At 37.2% G+C, this 22952-nt stretch overlaps 1 protein-coding gene across 4 annotated transcripts in view; it reads left to right on the top strand.

Moving 5' to 3' along the window:
• The first annotated feature begins 2619 nt into the window (after positions 1–2619).
• TCF4 (transcription factor 4) overlaps positions 2620–22952 on the top strand; it is a 321020-nt gene continuing 300687 nt past the window's right edge. The window contains exons 1-3 of one of the 4 annotated variants that reach the window (XM_067545433.1): positions 2620–3099; positions 4949–5040; positions 6693–6765. In XM_067545433.1, the coding sequence (XP_067401534.1) occupies positions 4969–5040; positions 6693–6765 (145 nt within the window). In that variant the 5' untranslated portion in view covers positions 2620–3099; positions 4949–4968. Of the gene's footprint in view, positions 3100–3705; positions 3782–4134; positions 4240–4948; positions 5041–6692; positions 6766–22952 lie in introns of those variants that run through there. The other 3 variants (XM_067545434.1, XM_067545432.1, XM_067545435.1) reach the window with 3 other exon arrangements.

Below are 22952 nucleotides of genomic sequence, written 5' to 3'. Positions count from 1 at the left end.
AGGCTTGAAGGTCTGTTCTCTTCCTTGGTCTGCCCACAAGTGAGCCTTTCTGCTTCCCATTTAATTCCTACTCCCATCTGTGCATATCTTGCCAGTGTGTCAGGGCAGAGCAGTATTTTTTTATTGAATTCTAACTCTCATGGCTGTGGTGAAAACTTTAAAAACTTGAACTGAATGCAAACCCATAGACTGAGTCTACAGACAGCATGAAACAATAGTTTTGGAGGTGTGAACTAGTAACTACCCCATTTATCTCAATGGGTTGTTGACTCAGGAACCTACATAGAAGACAAATTATGTCAACACTGTTAACTGTTTCACTGCTCATCATGTTAATAAAAGGATCCAATTAATTAATATTTCACAATCCCAAACCACCTCACATATCTTCTGATAATCAATAACTCCTTCTTGCACCCTGACAGCCTCTGTGGTTATGAATTATCCATACAAAATTTGGCAAATTGAAAGCTGAAAATGTGGGGATAATGTAAAATAAATTGAATGTAATATCAAAATAACACAGGGGTTACTATGCTGATTGTGTTATTCATGTTTACATTTAATTTTAAAAATGCTCAATTTTTTTAACTTAAAGCTGCTACAGAATTTCTAGTCCACCAAACCAGTTTACCTTGGAAATGCAGACATTTTGCTTCAGGAATTAGCTTCAGTTTGTCACAAAGTCAGGGCCCCCACATGGAGGGGGGAGGAGGGAGGAAGAGAAGGGGGAAGGATACATTTTACTGGGGTCCAGAGGCCCTTGGGGCCTGGCCCAGGCTGCAACCCTCATTATGTGTGTAGAGGGGGCCCATGTTACAAGTTTGTACTGGGCGCAAAAAAATTATGCTTGGGCCCTGCACTGAGTATATGGAGCCTTGTGTATATTATAGTATTTATATATATATATATATATATATATATATATATATATATATATATATATATGTGTGTGTATTTATATATATATAAAAATAATATATGTAATTTATATTTCGCTGTTACAATTTTACTTTTATTTGTTCACATTTTCCCAAATGTAGCATGTTTATTACACTCCTTTAATAATAATAATGTTGTGGTTATTGCAGATATTTAAAATATTTTAAAAATTAAAAATAGAAAAATCCAAATATTAAAAAAAAAAGATTTTATCTGTACAAGTTTGGCATACACTGGGTATTTGTTACATCCCTAATAATTATATTAGCTTCTCTCTTCTGAAACACTGATGTGATGTGGTTAACATACCCTAGGGGAAGAGGAGTGAGGAGTATGTGTGTCAGGAAATTTAGTTATCTTACATAACATGCATTTAGTATTGCAATACCTAAATGCAAAAGGCAGAGATTATGTCACTGAAGCCTTAAGGAAATGCAAAACTGGGTTTGGAGCACCTCTTATTTCATGGGGCATTATAAAATAGAGGGAACTTCTCAAGGCCTTGGGGCCTTATAGCAAATGGTGGTGTTGTGGCAGTTCTATGAGCCTCTCTTTATCTGTTGAAAGAGAGCCACATATGACCTCATGACAGGTCAGCACAAGCACCTGACAGCTAGAGATGGGTTGCCACCCAATTAAAAAAGTGATTATAAATATGTTTTTCTGTCTCTTTCTCTATGCTCCATTTTTCTACAGGGAAGGAATGCCATCCAAACTAGGATTCACCAAGCACCAGCCTGTCCCCCGTCTCATCCCTGCTAACACATAATTAGTTTAACTAATAGATAATATTTTCTTCTGAGTTCCCCTGTGTGTCCTGTCTTTTTCTTTTTTTATGTCTGCCTTTTAAACTGGAGCAGGGACTTTCTTATTTTGTGCGGTGCTGAGAAAATCGTTGGCACCAAACTAATAATAATAATAGAGATCAAAATTAAATTTCACATCATGTTCACATTATACTGAAACTTCAATACCACGGGGAGACAGCAACTTTGCACCTTCACGCCAGAGCTCCCAAGACTGCTTTGGGGACATAGAAACATCTCACAACCACTCTTCTGTGCCGAAGGGTCACAATATTGCATGGAAAATAAAATCAAGGTGCACCCAGATACACTAGAGTAGGTTGCAAAAACCTGCAGCCTGGTTGGCTCTAGCCTAGTCAATCATCCCAGCTGCTCCTAAATGTTAAGCACCCTTAGCTTGTGTCCATCACTTTGGAAACCAACAGGGCTCTTCAGTTCCTATTTCTCTGTCTCTTTCAGGGGGGACCCAGAACTTCAAACCCAAGTCCCCACGAGCTTCCTGTTTCATTGCACTGGGATGGGGGAGGGGAGCGGAGGGGAAGGAGGAGGGGAGTGAATGGGAGGTTCCATTTATCCTGAACAGAAACCATCCTCCACGTTCCTCTTCCTCCTCCTCCCACCTAGACTGAGCCGCTGACTCCATCTTGGTCGACTCTCTAGCCTGTCTGTTTATCACTCTATCCATTCCTTTCCTTCCCCTCTCCCTCCTCCTCCTCCTGGCGTCATTGTCCGTAATAGGCGACGCGGCGCCAAGCAGCAACAACGTGCAGCAGCAGCAGCAAGCGGCTCTTTCTCTTTATAAACCCCGCTGCATTGCCCGGATGTGAATGGATTACAATGTATCTTCCAGGGAAGCATATTATTACCGATGTCTCCATGGGGGAGTCAATGAGGATGATGAGGAGAGATCTGTAAACTTGGAACAAGTTTAAGACTTTTTTTTTTTTTTTTTTTTTTTTAAAGCGAGGAAGGACAGAGGGACACATCCCACCACCACCACCACCAAGATTTTCAATAGTTTATTAATGACCATGTGTTTATAAAAAAAAAAAAAAAACAATAGAGGGAAAAGTTACTGGATTTTTTTTGGCTGGCTTTTCTTTTTGTTCTCTTTGGGTGGGGAGATTTTGTGACAGTTGTTTTATGGTGGTTAATCCAAACAAACAAAGCCTGGGGTAGAGTTCTTTTAAATCTGTGAGAAACCCTGGACCAGGACTGAGAACCAGTTAAAGTACTTCTTGTTTTTTGGGGGTCAAACAGATGTGAGCTAATAAAGCACTTTTGCAGAAGATTTCTCTCTTTAATATATATATTTCCTTGGACTATTGTGAACATATTTGTGGCCATTAAGGTAAAGTTACCATTTGCTGTTAGAGTAACTTGTGTGATTTTTTTTTAAATTGTTGAGCCCATTGTGTTATTAAAAAAAAAAAAAAAAAAGCTTACAACTTGTGCAGTGTGTAAATGCAAATAGAAACACTGCAACCGTTGCAGATATGCAGTGTAGGTATATGTCTGAACTTATATTGTTCAAACGATAAATAGCATGAACTTAGTTGCTTTGTTTCCTGCTGGAAAATGAAGTCAAGTGAGGTTTTGGAGTATCTGGGGCCTGTAATAGCAAAATTTGAAGTAAAAGTGTAACATGCTTTAGGGGTGGAGTGGGAGGGGGCCGCTGGCATCGTCCCCAGAAACTTGAGTGTAAAACAAATCAAATGGTTGATTTTTTCAAAAGTTTGCAGCAATGCTCTCTGTAAATTGAAACCCAGCGTGTGAAATGTAGCGTTAGGCACAAAACAATCACAAATAAACCAAACCAGAATTAAAAAAAAGACGACCTGGGTAAAGCGGAGGGGGGGGGGGAATATTGTTCTTCTTGGCAAAGTCTTTGCATCACGTGTATTTGCAGCCTAGTATAAACTTGCTTGTATGTGTGAACTGAAGAAATGTAAAGTAGAATCAATTTAAAAGTGCTCCGGACTGGGAGGAAATCGGCACCGATTGACTGGGATTTCAGGCTGCATGATCTGCGGGTATGGAGGAAAATGAGGTGCCCGATTGCCTTTTTTTCTTTTTTGGAGGTGTTATTGTGAAAGCAAAATCCCAGGACCCGGGGAACGTGCTCTGTCTGCTGCTGCTTTGTCCCCTCTCCTTTGCTGAACTTGCAGTCCGGCTTGTTTTGGTTTGTTTGCGGGTTTTTTTCCCCCTCCCTCTCGCTTTCTCCTAAGGCAGAAAGAGTTTGGTTCAGAGTCAGAGCTCTGCCGTGTCTCTCTTGCTCTTTAGTGGCGGTAGCGGTGTGTGTTTGGTGAATGCGGTGATTGTAGCAATGAAACCCAGAGCTCGGCGCTGTTCTCGGAAGGGGAGTCCCTTTTCTCCTCTCTCGGGCGGTAGGTACGGGAGCCAGGCTAGATTCTGCCGGTGGCCGGCCCGGTGCTAATGGTGGAGCGAAGCTCGGAGCCGTGGGTTCGGCCAGGACGCTCAGCTGCTGGAGGTGGCTTGTTCAACACGCGGCTTTTTTATTTATTTATTTCTTGCTTTCTGCCTCCGTCCACGCCACGGGGGCTGTGAGCTCTTTATGGAGCGAGTCCCCCCCCCCCCCATGCCGCTCTCCTCCCCCCATTGCCCCCTTGAAAGGAACTGATGACTTTGCAAAGGGGCTTGGGGTGCTTTTATTTATTTTTTTTTAACCCATCCTCTCCTTAAACGAGGGATTTGGTCTAATTGTCAAAGCTTGAATTCGCCCCCCTCCTTTTCCACCCCCCCCCCAAACTCTGATTTCCCTGTGCACCCGGCGGCTCTTCCCTCTAAAGACTTTGTGTCTTTTAAAAGAATTTCTTGACCCGCTACTTTCCATGGCAGGAGGAAAAGGAAAAAAAGTTGGGAGCGGATGGCTGTAGTTTCTTCTCTGCGATTCTCATTCATTCCTCGCTGAACCTCCTGTTGCATAAATGATGCGCTGAGAGCATTTTTTTTAAATTTGGGTTTAGAGTGGATGTTACCAGGTTTCGATCGTCTCTTTGGAAATACAATATCGCCTTTTTTTTGTTGTTGTTTTTGCTGCCCCTCCATCTTTTTTTCCCCTCCCTTCTTCTCAACTCCCCTCCCCAATCTACCCGCCCCCCCTTTCCCCCCAAATCCGATTGTGTTTCCTGTAAGGCTCGGGACTGGGTTTCTGATTGCGGTTATTTCCATGTTTCTAGGTTTGTGTGATTTTGCTAAAATGCATCACCAACAGCGAATGGCTGCCTTAGGGACGGACAAAGAACTGAGTGATTTACTGGATTTCAGTGCGGTAAGAAACAACGGTGGAAATTAACAACAGCTGTAAAAAAATATCTTCTAGCTGATCCGTTAAACTAAAACCAAAACAAAACCAAAAAAAAAAAAAAAACCCAAAACAAAACTGTGATCGAAGTACATTGGGTAATTTTTAATCAGCTGCTAGACCCATGGTAAATACGCTCGCTTAAAAAAAACAAAACAAAAAAACAAAAACAAGAGTCTTATTCTATTTTCTTGTACGTGATGGGAGATGCAATCTTGTTCATAGCTTACTTTTAATGTCATGGATGTCCAGAAATTATTTTAACAAAAATCAACCCTCCTAAAAATGGACATTTCTCATCATTAGTTAATATTAACAATAATATAATACTACTACTACTCAGCACTTGTATTGTGCTTTACATTTGCAAAGTGTTGATGGCACATGAGCTAATTAATTACTAATTAGTTACTTATATTCCACTTTCAGTTCTTCCCTTGTTTCATTTTTTTGGCACAGTGAAAGTGCAAAGAAATCCACAACTGTCTCAGTTTAAAGTTTTCACTGAAATCTCAGATGGCCTCTGCTGTCCTTAACCCTGTATAAATCTTTCCTGAGAACCCCCGGCTAGATGGTGCATTTTTAAAGTACTTTTTGTCTCTTTGGGTGTCTTGTAAATAGCCTAGTTTTGAGGGCAAACATTAATCCGGACGTGTGCACTTGTCTAGTTTTATGCCCCCTACCCCACCCTATCCTTCCTCTCCCCTCCTCCCCATCCCCTCCTTCCTTACCCCCCAATATGTCAGGAGTATTTATTTATTTAAGGAAAAACTCATTTTGGTGTAAGATGCATGTATGTTCTCCAAATAATATCAACACTACACAAAAATCAAAAACACCTTGTAAATGAGGCTATTTCAGTCTGCTGCTGCTCAAGACTTTCCTTTGGAGAAATGGCTTTGGGAAGTTTGGCCAGGAAATGTAGCCTGAGGCAGCTTTGCAGCCCCCTCTTTGCTTGTTGCACTTTTTCCATTTGTTCCTTCGCTTTTTGCAGGCTCTGACTCAGGGAAGGTGCGTATTATCCACTAGACACGTCGAAGAAGAGGGAAACCAATTAGGGTCGAAATAAATGCTGGAGAGAGAGAGAAGGGGGAGGGGAAGAGAGAGATTGAGAGAGAGAGAGTGAGAGAGTCGTGCTTCAAATTGCTCTCATGTTAGAGACGAAATGAGAATTTAGGGCAGGTGGCACTTTGCATTATTATTATTTGGGTTCACATATGACAGGCAAATCCTAAAACGGGATGGAAATGGACATTGCTACATTTATGGCCAAGGTTTCCACAAAAACTTTTTTTTCCCCCTTGCCTTTGTCAATATAAGAGTTTAGATGGGGATTGTTCCCCACTAAGTTTTGGTAATATTGTTGGGGACTGTGATTTTTCCAAATGTTAGCTATATTGTTGGGGACTCTAATGAGCCTAATTAAGAAAGGTGGTGGTGGTAAGAGTCTGGGGGTGGGGTTGTAAGAAATACTGTACCATTTTCGGGTCTGAGATGGATGATTCATATTAAATAAACTATTAATGTCCTTTTGTAGAGAATGTGGAAGGAACTTTGGGCTAACAATGAACACAAAAATCTCCTGTTTTCCAGCAGTAATGTTTCTTTGTTTCTTGTAGATGTTTTCACCTCCTGTGAGCAGTGGGAAAAATGGACCAACTTCTTTGGCAAGTGGACATTTTACAGGCTCAAGTATGTAAAACCTTTGTTTAGCATGTAGTTAAAATGTTCTTCGTTATTTATTTACATGCATTATGTCTGTTTTGGTTGTATTAATCTGCTATGGAGAGCAGATTCATTGAGTGCTATATAAGAGCTGGGTATTATTATTATTATTTCCTCAAGTCTGATTAGAACATTTTCAAAGATTTCCATACATTTATTATTGTAAATAAAAAAAAATCAACAGGATAATTGTTCAAAGTAAGGTTTAATCTCATTTTTAAAAAATCAAACATTGGAGATTGTGTTGTTTAAAAATTGGAGTTTCTCTGTATATGAAGAATGATAACCAAAACAGCTAGGATAAGAATTAGTTTGTAAACAGGAATAAAGGCTCTTTAAATTAAAAAAAAAAAAAAAGAAAAGGAATCATAATACAAAGATCAACCAAACTAAAGGAAAGAATTCTTAATTTTAGAGGTTAATGTTTATTGGTGGAATATTCTTGATCAACTTGAAATCTCAAGTTTTTCTTTTACATTTAATACACTAATACTTTTTCTTTCTTACTCTTTTTACTCCTTTTGAAGAGTCCCCTGAAATTAACTGGTTGATGTTATTATTTATTGTAGTTGTAGTATATGGGCAACTTCTTCATTTAATAAAAATAGGATCCTTGTTGGTGACAAAAAGCCCCCTACAATTTTTGCAATAGAACACATGTACAGTGATTGTCTGGCAATTAGAGAGGAGTTTTATATAAGCAATTTTTATATATCTGACTACTTCCAATTAGATATATTTGAATTTCTTTATTCTTCTGCCTATTAAGTTCCATTTCAGAGGGTTGCAACTGCATTGTTGCATGTAGTGTTTGGATGTGTCACAAATACTGTACATCTACAGTTAAACAGTTGTAATGTTTTAAAAGTACTGGCAATTGCACATAACCGTACATTGTACATAGTATTATTATATGTAGAATACTGTTCTAAATCAGATGGTAAATTTGGACAAATCTTTACTTAAAACTATCACTGGATAGCTAATATATATACAAGGCATTGCATACAGTTTCATGTCTGGTATTTTCAGTTTGTACTCAAGTTATTAAAGGAACCTCTTCTGTGCATTCAGTATAACCATTTTTTGAAATACACTGATACATTAATTAACTTTTAATTTCTAAAGAAGGACTTTATTACCATTAATTTGAAGATAGTCTCTATTATACAATATATATATATATATATATATATATATGTGTCATCAGTTGCCATTTACAGTTATTAAACTGTAATTTTTAAGTCTCCACTGATTATCTTTAGATTTTAAAATAAGATGTTTATGATTTTTCTTCATATAGTTATATTTTCAGTTTAATGACTTTAGAGATTTTACTGATCTCAGTAACTTTACAGTCATAGTTTGCCTAATATCTTTTATGTTAAAGTGCTTAATCCTGTTTTTATAATTTTATATACAATAGCTGTTTTTACTGAATGTATAATATTCAATATATTTGTTTTCATTGGATAGAAGTGTAAAGCATTTGTGCCAGACAAATCAATTTGTCATGCTTATACACAATCAATGCAGTAGCTAACTCTTGGTCTAGAAGCAATTAACTAGATGGTTATATTTAAGAAATTTGTTTTACGCTTAAGCTATGAAGTTAGTGTCACCAAAAATAACACAGGATAAAAATTCTATACATTTAGTGAAATTGAGTTTTATAGTGTATGTATTATGTCTAAAACTGAAACTATGGAAATAACTTTGGTAAATCATTTTTGACATGCAAATGATTTAATGAACTGAGGTAAGTCAGTAATATTAAGATGTGGACCATTTAAAATAACATATCTCTTGAAATTCATACTTAATCTCACAATCTATGATAACATGCATATACTTAAATACACCACTCTGTGATAGAAAAGAATAGAATTACCCTACTTGATAAAAGAAATATATATTGGTAGATTTTATTCACAGTGGTGTGAAAAACAGTGTACACTATTCATTGGGTAAATAACTTGCAATTTACTATATAAATATCTTCTGTTTGGTCATTAGACATGGAATTTAAAGTGAATGTTCACTGGTTTCAAAAAAGATGTTAATACCCACGTTAAAAGTATTGAACCTAATGCACTAAATCATAAGTGTATATCTCTAGCCTGAAGATATATTTGTATGAAGAAGAAGTGTAGTTATTGATTCATGGTGTTCCTGCTAGTCCGTTAGCTGTGTATAATATTGCCTTGGAAAGTGCTGCAAGGTATGTTTTAGATAAATTAATGTTCAGCAGCATTAAAAACAGTGATAATAGTAATTCAAAAATATAATTTATTGTTCCAATTATACACATTGATGGAGTTGTTTTTTTAGCTATCAAAATTTGTTTAAAACTGAGACTTGTATGCAGTTTACATTTTCTACTGGACAGATGCACTTCAAAAGTTTGAGTAGACAAATGACTTATTCCTCTGTAGAACTGATATTTCTTGTGTTGGAGAGGCACAGATGTTATCCCCCTGTGTTGACTTGAATCTTCTCATACAAAAAAGGTTCCCCCCCCAAAATGTAATCCCATGCAGTGAGATGAAACCAACAGTATTTTGCGAAGTGTGGTAACATTTAATCTTAAAGTCATTTTATAGCTTTTTACTCATTTAATTCATGATGCTCTGTTGTGATTTGCAGTGTGTGAATGAAAATAAAATAGAGCCATATTTCCTTTAATCTTTAGTTTCACAAACATGGATTCTTACCACCTTAATAAATGGTGAGCCTGCAAGGGAGAAAGGAATGTAACCTGAGCCACAGCTATGACATTCCCATGGAGCATTTTTCACATGAAAGGTTTTTGTCAACCCAGTAAAGGACCAGCAGCTTTTGTTTGATGTTTGCAGGTGTTCAGCAGAGAGCACTAAAACAATTCAGCCATGCTGGGTCAGAGGCTCTATGACCTTAACAGGGGAAATTGGTGAAGATTGGAAATATTTTTAAGAAATCTTCCCTAGAGTTATTTCAACTTGTAAAGTGATTTAGTACCTGCTAACTAGTAGTCTTAAACCAAACTGAGAAATATACATGTCCGTTTGAATCAAGCTTTATTAATTTTTAGGAAGGGATGCCAAAATAATGAAATCTATTTTTCCCACATTCCAAAATATTCTTTTGAATATCTGTCATGTCCTTCATTTATATCAACTTTGTACAATCAAAACTGTTAGTTAACAATTTGCGTGTGACCCATAGTGAGATAAGAGAGAGAGAGTAATTGTTTGTACTTGATTTTGGGAATAGATTTTGAAAAGATATATGATATTGTTGGTACTTGTTAGATCTAGTAAACTGGTCACATCTGACACACACCAGATTTCTAGCTATTATACGGTGGTTACAAAATCCTTCTCCCTCTCAGTTGTGTTAAATTTTGGCTTCTTCTGCAAATATTTAATTTTATCTAAGTTTTCAAGCATCTGTAAAAGGTTGCTCACAGTAAGTGTGTTTGAATATTGTGTGGATGAAAGCAGCAATAGAACAAATGAATGCTTAGGATTGGCCATTCCTATTGCATGAACATTTTTTGTTAGCATAGACATCATTGAATATGCCAGTTGATTTAAAGGATTTAAAAGCTTGCTTTTAATTGTGTTCCTAGTTTGATTAAGGGTTGTCTTGAATTAGAAAAATAGTGATTACCACTTAATATTTCTTTAATTAGAAAGCCACAAATTCAGTTTGATTTTGAAGTCTTTTTGACTTCGATTGTGTGGGTAAATTATAGCAAAATATGAAGGGATTTAAGCACAGTTTGTTCTTTGACCATGGCCTTCTGCAACCAAGCTCATATTTTTCTATTATTAGTTGATCAGTAGGATAACTTACTAAATATAATATTTATCTTAAAAAGGGTTATGGTAGCTGTTGGATCTAGTGCCACCTCAGTATGCATGCACAGCTCCCATTAACATCAGTAAGAGCTGTGTGTGTGTGCGGGAGAATAAACTCGTAATTGGGAGATTTTTTTGAGGAGTGCTATTTATCTATAAAAAAAAAAAAACAACCCCCAAAAACAAACAAAAAACCCCCCAACCACCAACCCCAAAACAGAATTACTGTTCAACAGCAGAAAGTAACATATGAGTGATTTTAGCCATACAGAGCAGAAGTTTTAATAACTGAGAAGTAGACATTAGCATTGGTACATGATTGTATGTTGCAGTTAAATAGGTGCCCTGAAAGACTAGCTGTAAGTGTTCAAATTTGTAATGGGTTCAGTTAAGAGTCAGACCTCTTTTAAAAAACTTAGAAAATTATTATTTAATATGGGTGTGGACTTTATTTACATGTTGTGTCATGTTTATCAACTTGATACAAGACGTTCCACCATTTCTGTGCTTTTATGCCAAAAAAATAAGTAGCTATAGAAATCACAGACACTTGAATCATTTAACCTGCCAGTCTTCACCACTGTCAGATTGTACTTATGCATTGTAATATTCTTCTCTTATTTTGTCTTTTGTTAATCCTTGAGGATTTAGCTACTCAAATACTCAAGAGCAACTACTTCCATATTTTTCATCAGCAATGTTGTGTAATTATGATTAAGAAGAAAAAGAATGCTGGCTACCTCCCATCCTTCCAGCTATGTTTAGGTATAAAGAACTTGAGCCTGCTCCCATTAGCATCAATGGCAAATCTCCTGTTGTTTACACTGGAAGCAGGATGAGGCCTATACTGTGGAGTTTGGATTGGACCTGAGATTACATACTTACAGGAGTTAAACATTTAGGACTAAATAGGAGAGTTTATTACCAAACAAGTAGCTTATTCAAAGTGCCAGAATTAATTTTATCATATAAAGAGCATCCCAAAGTAATTGCCATCAATAATTATTTGAATATATTTTAAAATGTGAATCTAAATTAGTATCTTAATAATAAATATCCTAAAGAAAATATGACCTGTTCTTATTTTCTGATGAAAACAGGTTAGTGACAAACTGTAGCCTTGGAAGGTGATATTTTAGGTAACAATTTACAAAAAATATTATGCGGCGTGCAGTCCCTGTTTATTATACTTGAAATTGTAACATATACAATGTACTTTGTTGGTAGCTACTATAGCTTTTTTGTATTTCGTATGGGTTTGTCATTTAATCAGGATCAGGGTATACCTATCCATGTATATATGTAACACCATGTATGTACGCTATAGTTCTAAAACACATATTTTCATGATCTGAGTGATAAAAAATTAATTGGGTCCAAATTCAGCCGGTGCAGCTTGAAAGACTCATTTGCAACTGCCATGGGAGTCTGTAGGCCAAATTTAGCAGTGACCTAAATGATGTTATAAGTTATTCAATGGGTGTAAGTTAGTCTTAAAAAAGGTGCAAGTGTTAAACCAGTGTAACTTGCCCTGATTTGGCATCAAGTGGATTTGCAAAACCAGTATAACTTGCACACTGAGTGTTACAGTAGAAAAAGAGATTAGCAGGAGTATGTAAGATACAATAGGTTTCTTCTAATTTGATTTGTGCCCACGTCACCCGCAGCACACTGGGAACCAAATTCACATTCATTCTTGTCATAAGGGAGTGCAACTCCCATTGACTGAATTTGATTCCCATAGAATACTACTGAGGCATAAATGATAATTGTGTTCTGCACCTGCTGAACAACGGATCCTGCAAGTTGCCCTACTTTGCCACTTATACACATTTTCTGGCCATCGTACATCCAATGTGTAATTTACACTGCCATTTATGCCATGGCTGAATTTGAAAGTCCTGTGATTGATACTGACTCTAGTAAGTAACAGGTTTTAAACACACTTTGTGATCCAAAGACTGTTGAGAATTAAATACGTAACATTTTTTTGACATCAACAAATTATCTTTACCATACTACAGTAATGAGGAAATCACTTAAAATAACAGATGAACAAGTAAGTCACATAAACATATATAACAGAACTATGTAATAAAAGTTTATACTGTTAATTGCCTGAATTTCTCTTAAATGCTCAGAATCATAGAGCACTAAAGGCTGTCATATAAACAGTTTTGTTTTGAGATTAAAATTATTCCTTTTTTCTTTCATCTGCTATGATAAACAAAGTCATTTTGTAAGCTTTTCAGATCAAACATTTACTTCTAATGGTAAACTACATTTTGCATCTGGAAGTTTGTGACTTAGTAAGGCCTAGAAAGGAGCAGTGTCATGGTGGCCCCAGGCCTGTGTTCTCAGTGTTTGATATTATGATGCTATTTAGATCTGTTCCCATAAGATAAGATAACAGATCTGCAATTGCTTAATAAGGAACAGTGTGTGTGTTTCAAATAGTCTGTATGTTAAAGATCTTTACCATCATGTTTTTTGGATAAATGTTATCAGGTTGGTGAATATAGTAATACAACAGGTGGAAATTAAGCTTGTCAAAAAAAATGCAAATTCTTTTATATTACAGAAAGTATCTCAAGGGGCGTACTAATTTTGTTTAGATGCTTATAGAACCATTAGGGCAAAATCCTATAGTCTTCATTCAGACAAACTCTTACTGAAGTTAGTTGGGTTGTACAGGTATAAATAAAGTCAGATTTTGGTCTCTATAGAGAAGAATCAGAGTAATTTGGGAATGGTTTGTGTCTTAGTTAATAAATGTATACATTTATTTATACTGTGGTTAATATAACGGTATATATTGTACTTCCCCCCTAACCTTTGTCTATGTGTTTGAGTCCTTTACATTTCATAGAGGTCCTTCAGACAGGAATCCTGCACTTTTTTTCCTGCCTGAAAAGCACCTAGCACATTGTTGGAAATATATGACGACGACCAATAAGAGCCAAATGAGATCTCTTAGGACAATTAGTCTGGCCTACTCTATTCTGCAGTGTTAATCCCTACAAGAAACTAAATGTAGGAATCTGATTTTAAACACAGAACTGGATTTTAAACTATAACTACCAAAATTGTGCATCCACATTTGAGTAGCTATTTATATTTGAATATCCAAGGGTTCAGGGCAATGAGGTCTTTTGGGTCCTCAACTCCTGTTGTTGTTAGGAAGTACTGTGCACCTCACAAGATCTGGCCCAAGGGCCCAAGCTCTGCTACCATATTCAGTACTTACGAAGTATAAACTTCTGGGATTTGTGCCTTCATGTTATGTGTCTTCTTTTGAATACTGGGGCTCCATCTTCTCTAACCTGTTCTCAATGTGGTTTTATTGCCAAGTAATCATTGGCAGGGCAGTGGTATAGCAGCAGTAGTGACTACATTTTTAGAGCATTTTCTTAATATTTTATAAGGCTATTAAAGTATTTTTTTTTTCTTAACAGACTTGCAGAAATAGCAAAAGTGTTGAGAAGGGTTGGCATGTTTACTTTCATCACAAAAGTAAATAAAAGCGCAGTTAATCAGCTTATCAAACAACCAGGTGTGTTTAAAAATCAGTTTATCTTGGTGAATTTCAGAGCTGTGAAAAGATATTTTATTTAAAGATACAGTCACACTGTTGTTCCTATGAATGCTATTGTGCTTTCTTGTGACTGTTCCATTTAATGAATGACTTTCTAGACTACCATTGGTGGTAATGACAACATGTAGTTTATTAACTGAAGTCTTTTGTTGGCTGTGCCATGTATTTTGGAAACAGCACTGTATTTGGAGAGTACTTTTGAGGAATTTGTTAAATCCTCTAGAGCTGATTTTTAAAAATAATTAGAGATTCCTCTTTCACTCAGTGGGAAGGCCTCTGAGGTTAAGATCATGTATTAAGCACTTATGTAGCGCCTTGCACCCAGGGAACTCAAAATGTATCATAGGTGAAAGATGAGATGTTGGTCACTGAAGTTAAATATTTAATAAGGGTCTGATCCTGTTTCCACTGAAGTCAAATTCAAATTTCCAGTTGACTGGGCTTTTAATAGTTTTCTTTCAGATTTGCTTTAAAAATGACGTGTCCTGCAAACCTTACTCATGTGAGTATTCTTATTGAAATCACTGGGAACGATTAGGTCAGTGGACTTTTCTTGTGATTAAGAGCAGCAGAAGTGAGCCCAGGTAGATATGCTATATATATCAGTGCTTATTAGAGTCATAAGGTGAGAGTCTGTGTTGTGCCATGATGGAACTCGCAGTCCAAGGGAAAGTGGGGCTAAGGTGTTTGTCACCTCTGTGCCTTTCTGATTCTGAGTAGCCCTGCAGGCCTCAGTGGCTCCTAGCCAGGGCTGTCCACATCATGGTAGCCTGTCATCAGCTTCCTGTAGATAGAAGCACAGTTTAGAATCTCTTCAACACTATGTGCAGCAGCTCTACCTCTTCATACACTTGAAATCGTCTTTCCATCCTCAGCCTCACACTGGTACATCCTTTATACTAGGATTTGCAAAAGTCCTTGGAATACAGCATGTGGCTGTCTTCTTCAGTTCTGGTGCTGGGGGAATTCTCCCCTTGGCTGGATCCTAGGCTATTAGAACCACTTTATGCTGCCCTGGCCCTTTTACCCAGTGTGCTGCGACCAGAACAGGGGTGAGAATCTCACCCATAGATTTTAAGGCCAGAAGACCATTATAATCATCTAGTGTGTCTCCTTGCATAACACAGGCCATAGAATTTCACCCAGTAATTCCTGCGTCTACGCCATAATTTGTGGTTGAACTAGAGTATATCTTTGACAAAGATTTTCAGTCTAATCAGATATATCAATATAATATATATAAGATGGTGGGGGTCCAGTTTGTAATCTTTTGTGAATATATAACTAGATGGGACACCCATTTGTCTGAATTCTGATGATGTTGGCCATAAACAAAGAATCCTGAAATGCCTTGTTCCTGAGTAATTTATATAAAATTGGGGGTTACCGGATTAACACAGCATAACTTGGCTTCTCCAATCATGCATTTCACTATGGTCAACCGGTTTGATAAATAACTGTTAAGATGGTTTTGTTATGTTAAAAATAACAAAGCATGACTCCTGATTGAATGTCAAGACTGTAATTTAATCTCAGAGTTCTGGTACTGTTCATAAAACATTTGAGTTGTTTTTTAATTTGTGACATCAGCCTAAAACTTGATTGAATTATGTCTTTGTACTGTGGGAGCACCTGCTAGTGTCACTAGACTTCAGGGTCTGTCAGCATTTCCATTACAAACCTTCTTTCTGAGAAGTTTGTGCCTTGGATCTGAGCATTTGAACTTTGCTCAGCACTGGCATATAAACTTTCAGCCGGGGAGCAAAATATCCCCAAACTGTAACATAATGCATAATGTGTCAGTGCTGCATTTTTTCATCACTGGTCTTCCCTTTTAAGATGGTCTGATCCTGCATTCCTTGTTTGGACAAGGCTCCTATTTCAAGTCAATGGGAGTTTTGCCAGAGCGAGGACTGCAAGTGCTGGCCATTAGTGGGATATAAATTCATGAAAGGGAGTTATTTTAAAGTCTTAAAAACAAGGCTATCCTGAGTTGAGGCTTGATACGTGTCTCTGTAATGCAAGTGTCTACAAATTGTTTGTGTGATCCTGCATATATTGCATATGCTGTGGTAGAAACTAAGTGCATGATAGATCCACACTACCAGCCTGGCCTACTGTTAGCATGGCACACCCGTGAAGGGGTTCCCATCTAGAGAGTAATGCTGGGTCTACTTTCAGGCTGTCCTGTCCCTTTCCTAAACCACCATCTTGCACCAATCACTTCTTGCCCCCTCCAAATAAGATCAGAAGCAGGAAAGGTGTTGCTGTGAACTATGTAGCAGTGGACATTGTGGTTCAAAGCACACCTGGGGACAAGTGTGCATTTACATTTTTTGTTATATATTAAACAGAATGTAAAGGTCTCATCCCTCCATAGAGGCCTGGAAAGATGCATAAAAATGTGTGTGGGAGTAACTTCTACCTTGAATCCTTGGAGCCTGGAGAGTGAATCTTGTAGGGCACATGAGGGCAGAGGCTAGGTGGGAGAATAAGGCAAGTGCTGCTCCTGTGGCTGAGACTCATGAATGAAGATGTGTGTTAGTGTCAGTCAGGTTTCTTATGTGGATTTAATATGTATACAGATGCATCATGTGGTCTGATATCTGTGTAAAATGGGGTTAAGAAAAATGGAACTTCTGGCCTCAGATGCACATTCATAACTCCAATGACTTGAATGGCTCTGAGTTCCATCACTTTTATGATTTTAAATTAGAATGATAGCAATCTGTAAATATACTTTTTGTGATTTAATTATACCCTGTATATTAATTCTATGCATTTGTTTTCCTTGGCCATTAAAGTGGCTTTTTAATCACATAAAATAGAGGTAGTTTAGTCAGCCTTATGGTACGTGAACATCAAACTCTCAAAACCCAAAATAATGTCCGAATTTTTGGAAAACCAAATAGTGCTTGAGTTCAGTTTTCAGGATCTCATATTAACATTTAAATACAGACTCATCTGATTAACCTGGGGTGTTCTTTTTGGGCAAAATTAGGCTGAAATACTAAGGGAACAGGAATGGAAAAAAGCCAAGTGTCTTGATTCCATCTAAGTCCAATGGAAGGTTTGCCTTTGACTTTAGTTGGGGCAGAATTAGGCCCAATTATATTATATTTTGATCAAAAGAAGATTAACATTTTAGTTGTGGAAAACAATAGAGAAAGATACCCTTACATAAAGTATTTTTCTTTAAAATGAAACATAAAGCAAAATATTTATTATTTTAATGACTAGAATATCTGAGTTCAGGGGTCTGTGTTTGCTCTGTTACAGCTGATGACATCAGCCTCTTCCATGCTATGGTTGTTTAGGGAAAAAGCAGAATGCTGATCTTTGGATTGACTGGAGTGTGAAGGAAGACTGGTTCAGGCAGTGGACTGGAACTCTAGGTTCATTTCTTAGCTCTGCCACAGATTTCTTTGTGACATTGGGCAAGTCACGTATGTCTGTGTCTGAGTTCCCATCTTAAAATGATTGTGGATAGTACTTCCTTAGTCTCTGCTAAGAAATAGACCAAACAGACAATCTCCTTCCTTATTTTGTTCAGTGCCTAGCACACTGGGGCCTCTGAGCACTGCTGTAATACAAATAATAATAAAAGTGTTTTTCAAATATTGTCTTTTATTCTAAATGCGTTTTTAATTTTTAACTCTATGTATAAGAAGTCAGTCCTGTAACGTGTTGAGCATCCACAGGAGGGACTCAGCATCTTGCTGAATTGGGTCTACATTCTGTTAGAAGTAAATTTTAGAAGTTAGAAGTAAAGTAAAAGACGTTTTTTTGCCCCCTCCGTCAACTGGGTGACTACCATCCAATGGGTTTTAGAACTATTGCAGTTTTGCTTCATGGCCTGTTGGGGCTGAATAGAGATTTTGAAAGGAGGGCAGGGGAGGGGACTGGGCCCTTGGCTGCATGACCACTACAGATAGATCCAACACCAAAGCCTCCTGCCAGGTAAGGAGGGACTCAAGAGCTTCCTTCGCTTCTGCAGTTTTAATACTGCAATAGCAGACACGAATTTGCTCGACTGTTACTCCACTAGCTTGGATAGTCATTTGTCTCCCTCAACCTCAGTGGATCTCCCCAGCACTCAGCTCTTTTACCTGGGCTGTACATGGAGGAGAGGATTTGGACTTTAATGATCTGGATATTAACAGATTTGTGTTGCGTTTTTATTGCAAAAGCCTAAAACTTTGCACTTCACCTTGCAGAAATCATACCTACCCAGATTTAGAAATAATTGCTGGTTTAGTCCTTAAATCCATTTTTTTACAGTACAATGTATGTCAAAGCACTAGGGTACTGCACACTTCATGAGGGATGGAATTGATTTCTGGTGCATAATTTTACCTGAGTTTGGATGAACCACATCTTTTCTTTGTTAGGCTTAAAATCCTTTTTCATCTGTAAATGAATGTTTGTGATGAGGATTTGGAGGAGAAATGGACATTTGGAAAATAAAATTTGCTATTCTTGTCAGTGTAGCTAAATTGGGTTATTCTGTTTTTGATGGATTTCTGCTATTATTTATTGCCTTGTATTCTCTCATCTTGCCTACATATTACCAAAACAATTTGTTTAGTCAGACCTTGTAAACTGAATTCACTTTTATGACTAGCCAGGTATCAGATACCGCATGCAGTATGTTGTTAGGAGTCTTTGTTAATTGGTGTTAAACTAATGCTATTTGAGGGCAATTCTGTTCTTTGTGATATTCTAGGTCCTCCTAAGCCAACTTTATTTGATTGTATTTTATCCATAGGAGCCTTTGGAGAAAAAATATTTAAGTACATCTAAAAGCTAGATGCCTCTTCATTCTGCAGGATCATAGTTGCTGGCAAATGCACTGCTTAACGTTTGTTCTTCATGTCTAATCGCTCTGTAGATTTTGTATTCTTTGGGAATATTTATTTAGGAAATATTGTGTCTTATTGTATAAATAGAAGAAAATTCATGTTCCTAAATTAGATATTTCATAAACACCACAAATTAGAGAATTTAGTTTACGAGTCAGCTTATTAACTAATGGACTTTGTCTTTTTACTTCTCCTAATCTCCTCATTTATATTCCACTTTATTTTTTTTATCTCTTTTAAAACTGGAGCAGCTAATTGGCATTAGTGGCAGCATAGTGGTGACAGTGCTTCAGGTTCATGCTCATGTCAAGATTTGATTAAGCAGTTTGGTCAGTGTGAACTAGCAATGCTGCTTCTCATGTCCCTGACTGTGATTGAAATGTACAAGATCCTGAAAATGCGTTGATATCTAATTAGGAAGTTAACATAGCAAAATTACCAATTGCACAAAAGAAAACACACAGTTCAGAACAGTTTTGGTCACCACAGGAGCTTTTAATGTACATTCTTCTGTAGATGCTCCCAGTCTACAAGTACCTTGTTGGTTTTCTGCTTAATACTTAGTCGTGAAAATTAATGACCTTATATTGTTGTTATTTTAAGCAAGAAACTAGTTTACTTGAAATACAGGAATGTTTCCAGAATATTTTTAAAATATATATAAAAGTCAACAAATTTTCACGCCTCTCAGATTAATATTAAAAATTTCTATTCAGTTCAGGGTACTCAGTGACTATATCAGCAAGACTGTCATTACTTCCTTCATTGAGTCCAAGATCTGGAAAATGGAAAATATGTTATCTCATTTTCTTTACTAGACCTGACCTGTTTTGTTCTTTTCCTGGACTTGAGAACCCAAAATCTGTAGGGCAGGAAAGGCATGACAATTCATTAAATCCTCACAATCTGAGAGCTGTATGAAGCAGGATTTATAGTAGTCTTTTGCAATGAGAATCAATGGGAGGGAATCCTGTAATTTCATTCTGAGTGTGCTATGGGACAGAAGTGAAACAGTTTCACTGGGGATCCTTGTCACCTGTAAGAGTTCTTTAAAGCCCCAGAATAAATATCCCTGGGCCACCTAGACAGTTTTCTGTACCTTGCTGATATGGCATGCTGAGACTGTCTTCCAATTTTCTTCTTTAATATTCCTTTTTTTGATCAGGAGGAAGATGGAGAGAAAAGTATCTGTGTACAATTTAGCAATCAAGACATCAGAACAAAGGAAGGCACGAAATACATAGACTGAAATATAATCAGACAGCTACATAAGATGATGATGATGATAATTTATTATTTGTATTCCTATAGTGCCTAGAAGTCCAATAATGTGATCTTAGGGTTTTATATTGCCACCTATGACCATAGTAGCTGAGCATGAGAAGAAGATAAGAAGACTTATCACCTGGAATGTGTGTTGTATTGTACCTGTTATATGTAAGAAGCCTGTCTGCCATGAGGCGGGGCTGTGATGCATTTTCAAAATGAGAATTTTACAGCGGGAGAGACACAGACACATTTTGCTATGTCTGATGGAGATTTTGTATTTGTTCCTTAATCCAGTCATTTAGACTAAAGTGCACTGTGATTACAAAAAAAAAAAAAAAAGAGACAGGGCTATTCTCTCCATTCTTTCCTGTCAGCCAGATTTGTCTCTCTTTAAACCCAATCCTGCTCCCACTGAAATAAGTGATAAACTGTCATTGACTTCAGTGGGAGCAGGATGAGACCCATTTCCTGCAAGAGACACAATCAACTTGAAGTCTAATCAATTTTTAAAAAAAATAAGGGCTGCAGGTATTACACTTACCCTGGAATTCCCCTGCAAATTTTTGTGGTTTTTACAACTACATTTTCCTCTTTTTTAATTAAAAAAAAAACAAAAAACAAACTCCATCTGTGACTGTCTGAGAAGCCTAGACAAACAGGAAACTAAGTATATAGGGGAAAGAGTGAAAATGACTAATATACAAAGCAGTGTGAAATGCACCAGTAAACACACTGAAAATAATAGTGAGAAAGAACTTATTCTTTCTAATCTCTTTTATTTACCATAAGATTTTTTTAATTGATGGAGTCTCTTTAAGTGTTATCAGGGTCTGTATTCTCTCCTTTCCTTTTTCCCAGAACACAGTGACCTTTCTCTACTGCTGTGTGTCTGTAGGATCAAGGATCTCCATTATATGAACAGCAAATCCATTCTCTTCTTTTAGTGTTTTTAACATTATTTATTTATTATATTCATGGAAGACTCACTATATTTGAGGCTGCACAAAATTTAGAGGATGGCTTGGTTCCATCTCCCATAGAGTTTAATAAACTATTCCATGCCTCAATTCTCAATATGTACAATATTCAGAGTAAACATTCTTTACCAAAGATACATACTCTAATATCAAAGAAAGATTTATATGAAACTTCTACAGAGCTAGAAGAAATAACGAACAATTTTGTCTGCTGATTTCTTGAACAGGTGCTAAAAACCAAAGTGTGACCTCATTATTTTCTGGAATATCTCTTGATTTAACATAGCATCCCAATACATTCCACAGCAAAAATTCTTATTGTTTATTGAGAAGGATGAAGCTGAATGCATTTCTCCAAGTACATGAATCCATCAAAAGAAATAGCTGAAGGTGAACGGGAGTTACTGAGGCCCACGGTATCTAAATGAATTGTATCCCAAAGGTACTGTATGTTTTAAATGTCACCCCCTCCCAGGGAACCCTTGTAGAGAGAGATATTTGTAAACCCCATGGTGCCAGAGGCTAAAAACTTTGCAAATGGCTCAAAAACATTTTGAAGCGGTTATAATGGACCATATGTTCCCTTTGTAGTGAAAATGTGCACAAAGAATAAAGATCCACAGAAATGTACTGCAAAAATGGGCTGTGCTATTTATTCAAAGCATACCCTGTAGTCGTGGTTGGAGATACTCATTAAAGACAGCCAAAAATATGGGTACCATGTTGTGGATACTATTCTAGGAGACCAGGTTGTGCATAACTATGCAGTGAGCTATTTCAAGGAACTATATTCTCCTTTCAGTCCGAAGTGAAGCCAGGACCCAATCATTAACCACATATATTCACTATTCCATGATAACATCACTATCATGCCAAAGCTAGGTTATCATGCCTGTGCATAGCAAGTAATTGTTATTAGCAAGGGAATCCTAAGATGCCCAATTAGTTTATAGCTCTGTATCTGGCCCAGTATCTGGCCCCTAAGGAAGATAAGGGAGCGTGTCCTTTTCAAACTGCCACATTTCCAAAAGAATGGGAGGTTTCAGACCCATTGTAGGGTTTCTTAATCTTAATTTGTCCGTAAGGAGGAAACTTGAAGATGGAATCTCTTCGAGGATCTGAGCTTCCTACAGTCGGGAAGCTGCCTCACTGAGGTCACGTTTCTTGTTCACGCCTCAAAGAGACGGTTTCTTTCAACTGCCATGTTAGCTCCATGGCCTTTATCCACTTGGCAGAGAGTCTTTACATGCCTGATTGTGCAGCTCCATGATTAGTGCCATTTAGTTTTCCCCAACCCAATCCCTAATAACACTTAGTTATCTGAGACCTTTGTTACAGTCAGAATTTTGTATTGACCTAGGTTTGCTTAGATACGGACAAATGCCATTTAGAATGCCTACATTCTTGGAAACATTTGAGAGCTGTCTTCAATCTCTGTACTGGCCAGGTTTATTTTTCACATTCACTTCATCAGTGTTTCATGACAGAACTTATTTGCTGAAGCAGAACATCTCATCTACTGAGGGGCGCACCTGACAAAAGGTTTTGTATTGATAAGCAGCCAAAAGCTTATGTGGTGCTTGCCCATTTACCTTGGATCTGCAAAACT

Source organism: Emydura macquarii, unplaced genomic scaffold, assembly GCF_026122565.2.
Source record: "Emydura macquarii macquarii isolate MOO-44397 ecotype Brisbane River unplaced genomic scaffold, CSIRO-AGI_Emac_v2 contig_1045, whole genome shotgun sequence".
Lineage (NCBI taxonomy): Eukaryota > Metazoa > Chordata > Testudines > Chelidae > Emydura > Emydura macquarii.
Note: the sequence above shows the minus strand (reverse complement) of the source record. Positions and strands in the feature narration are given on the sequence as shown.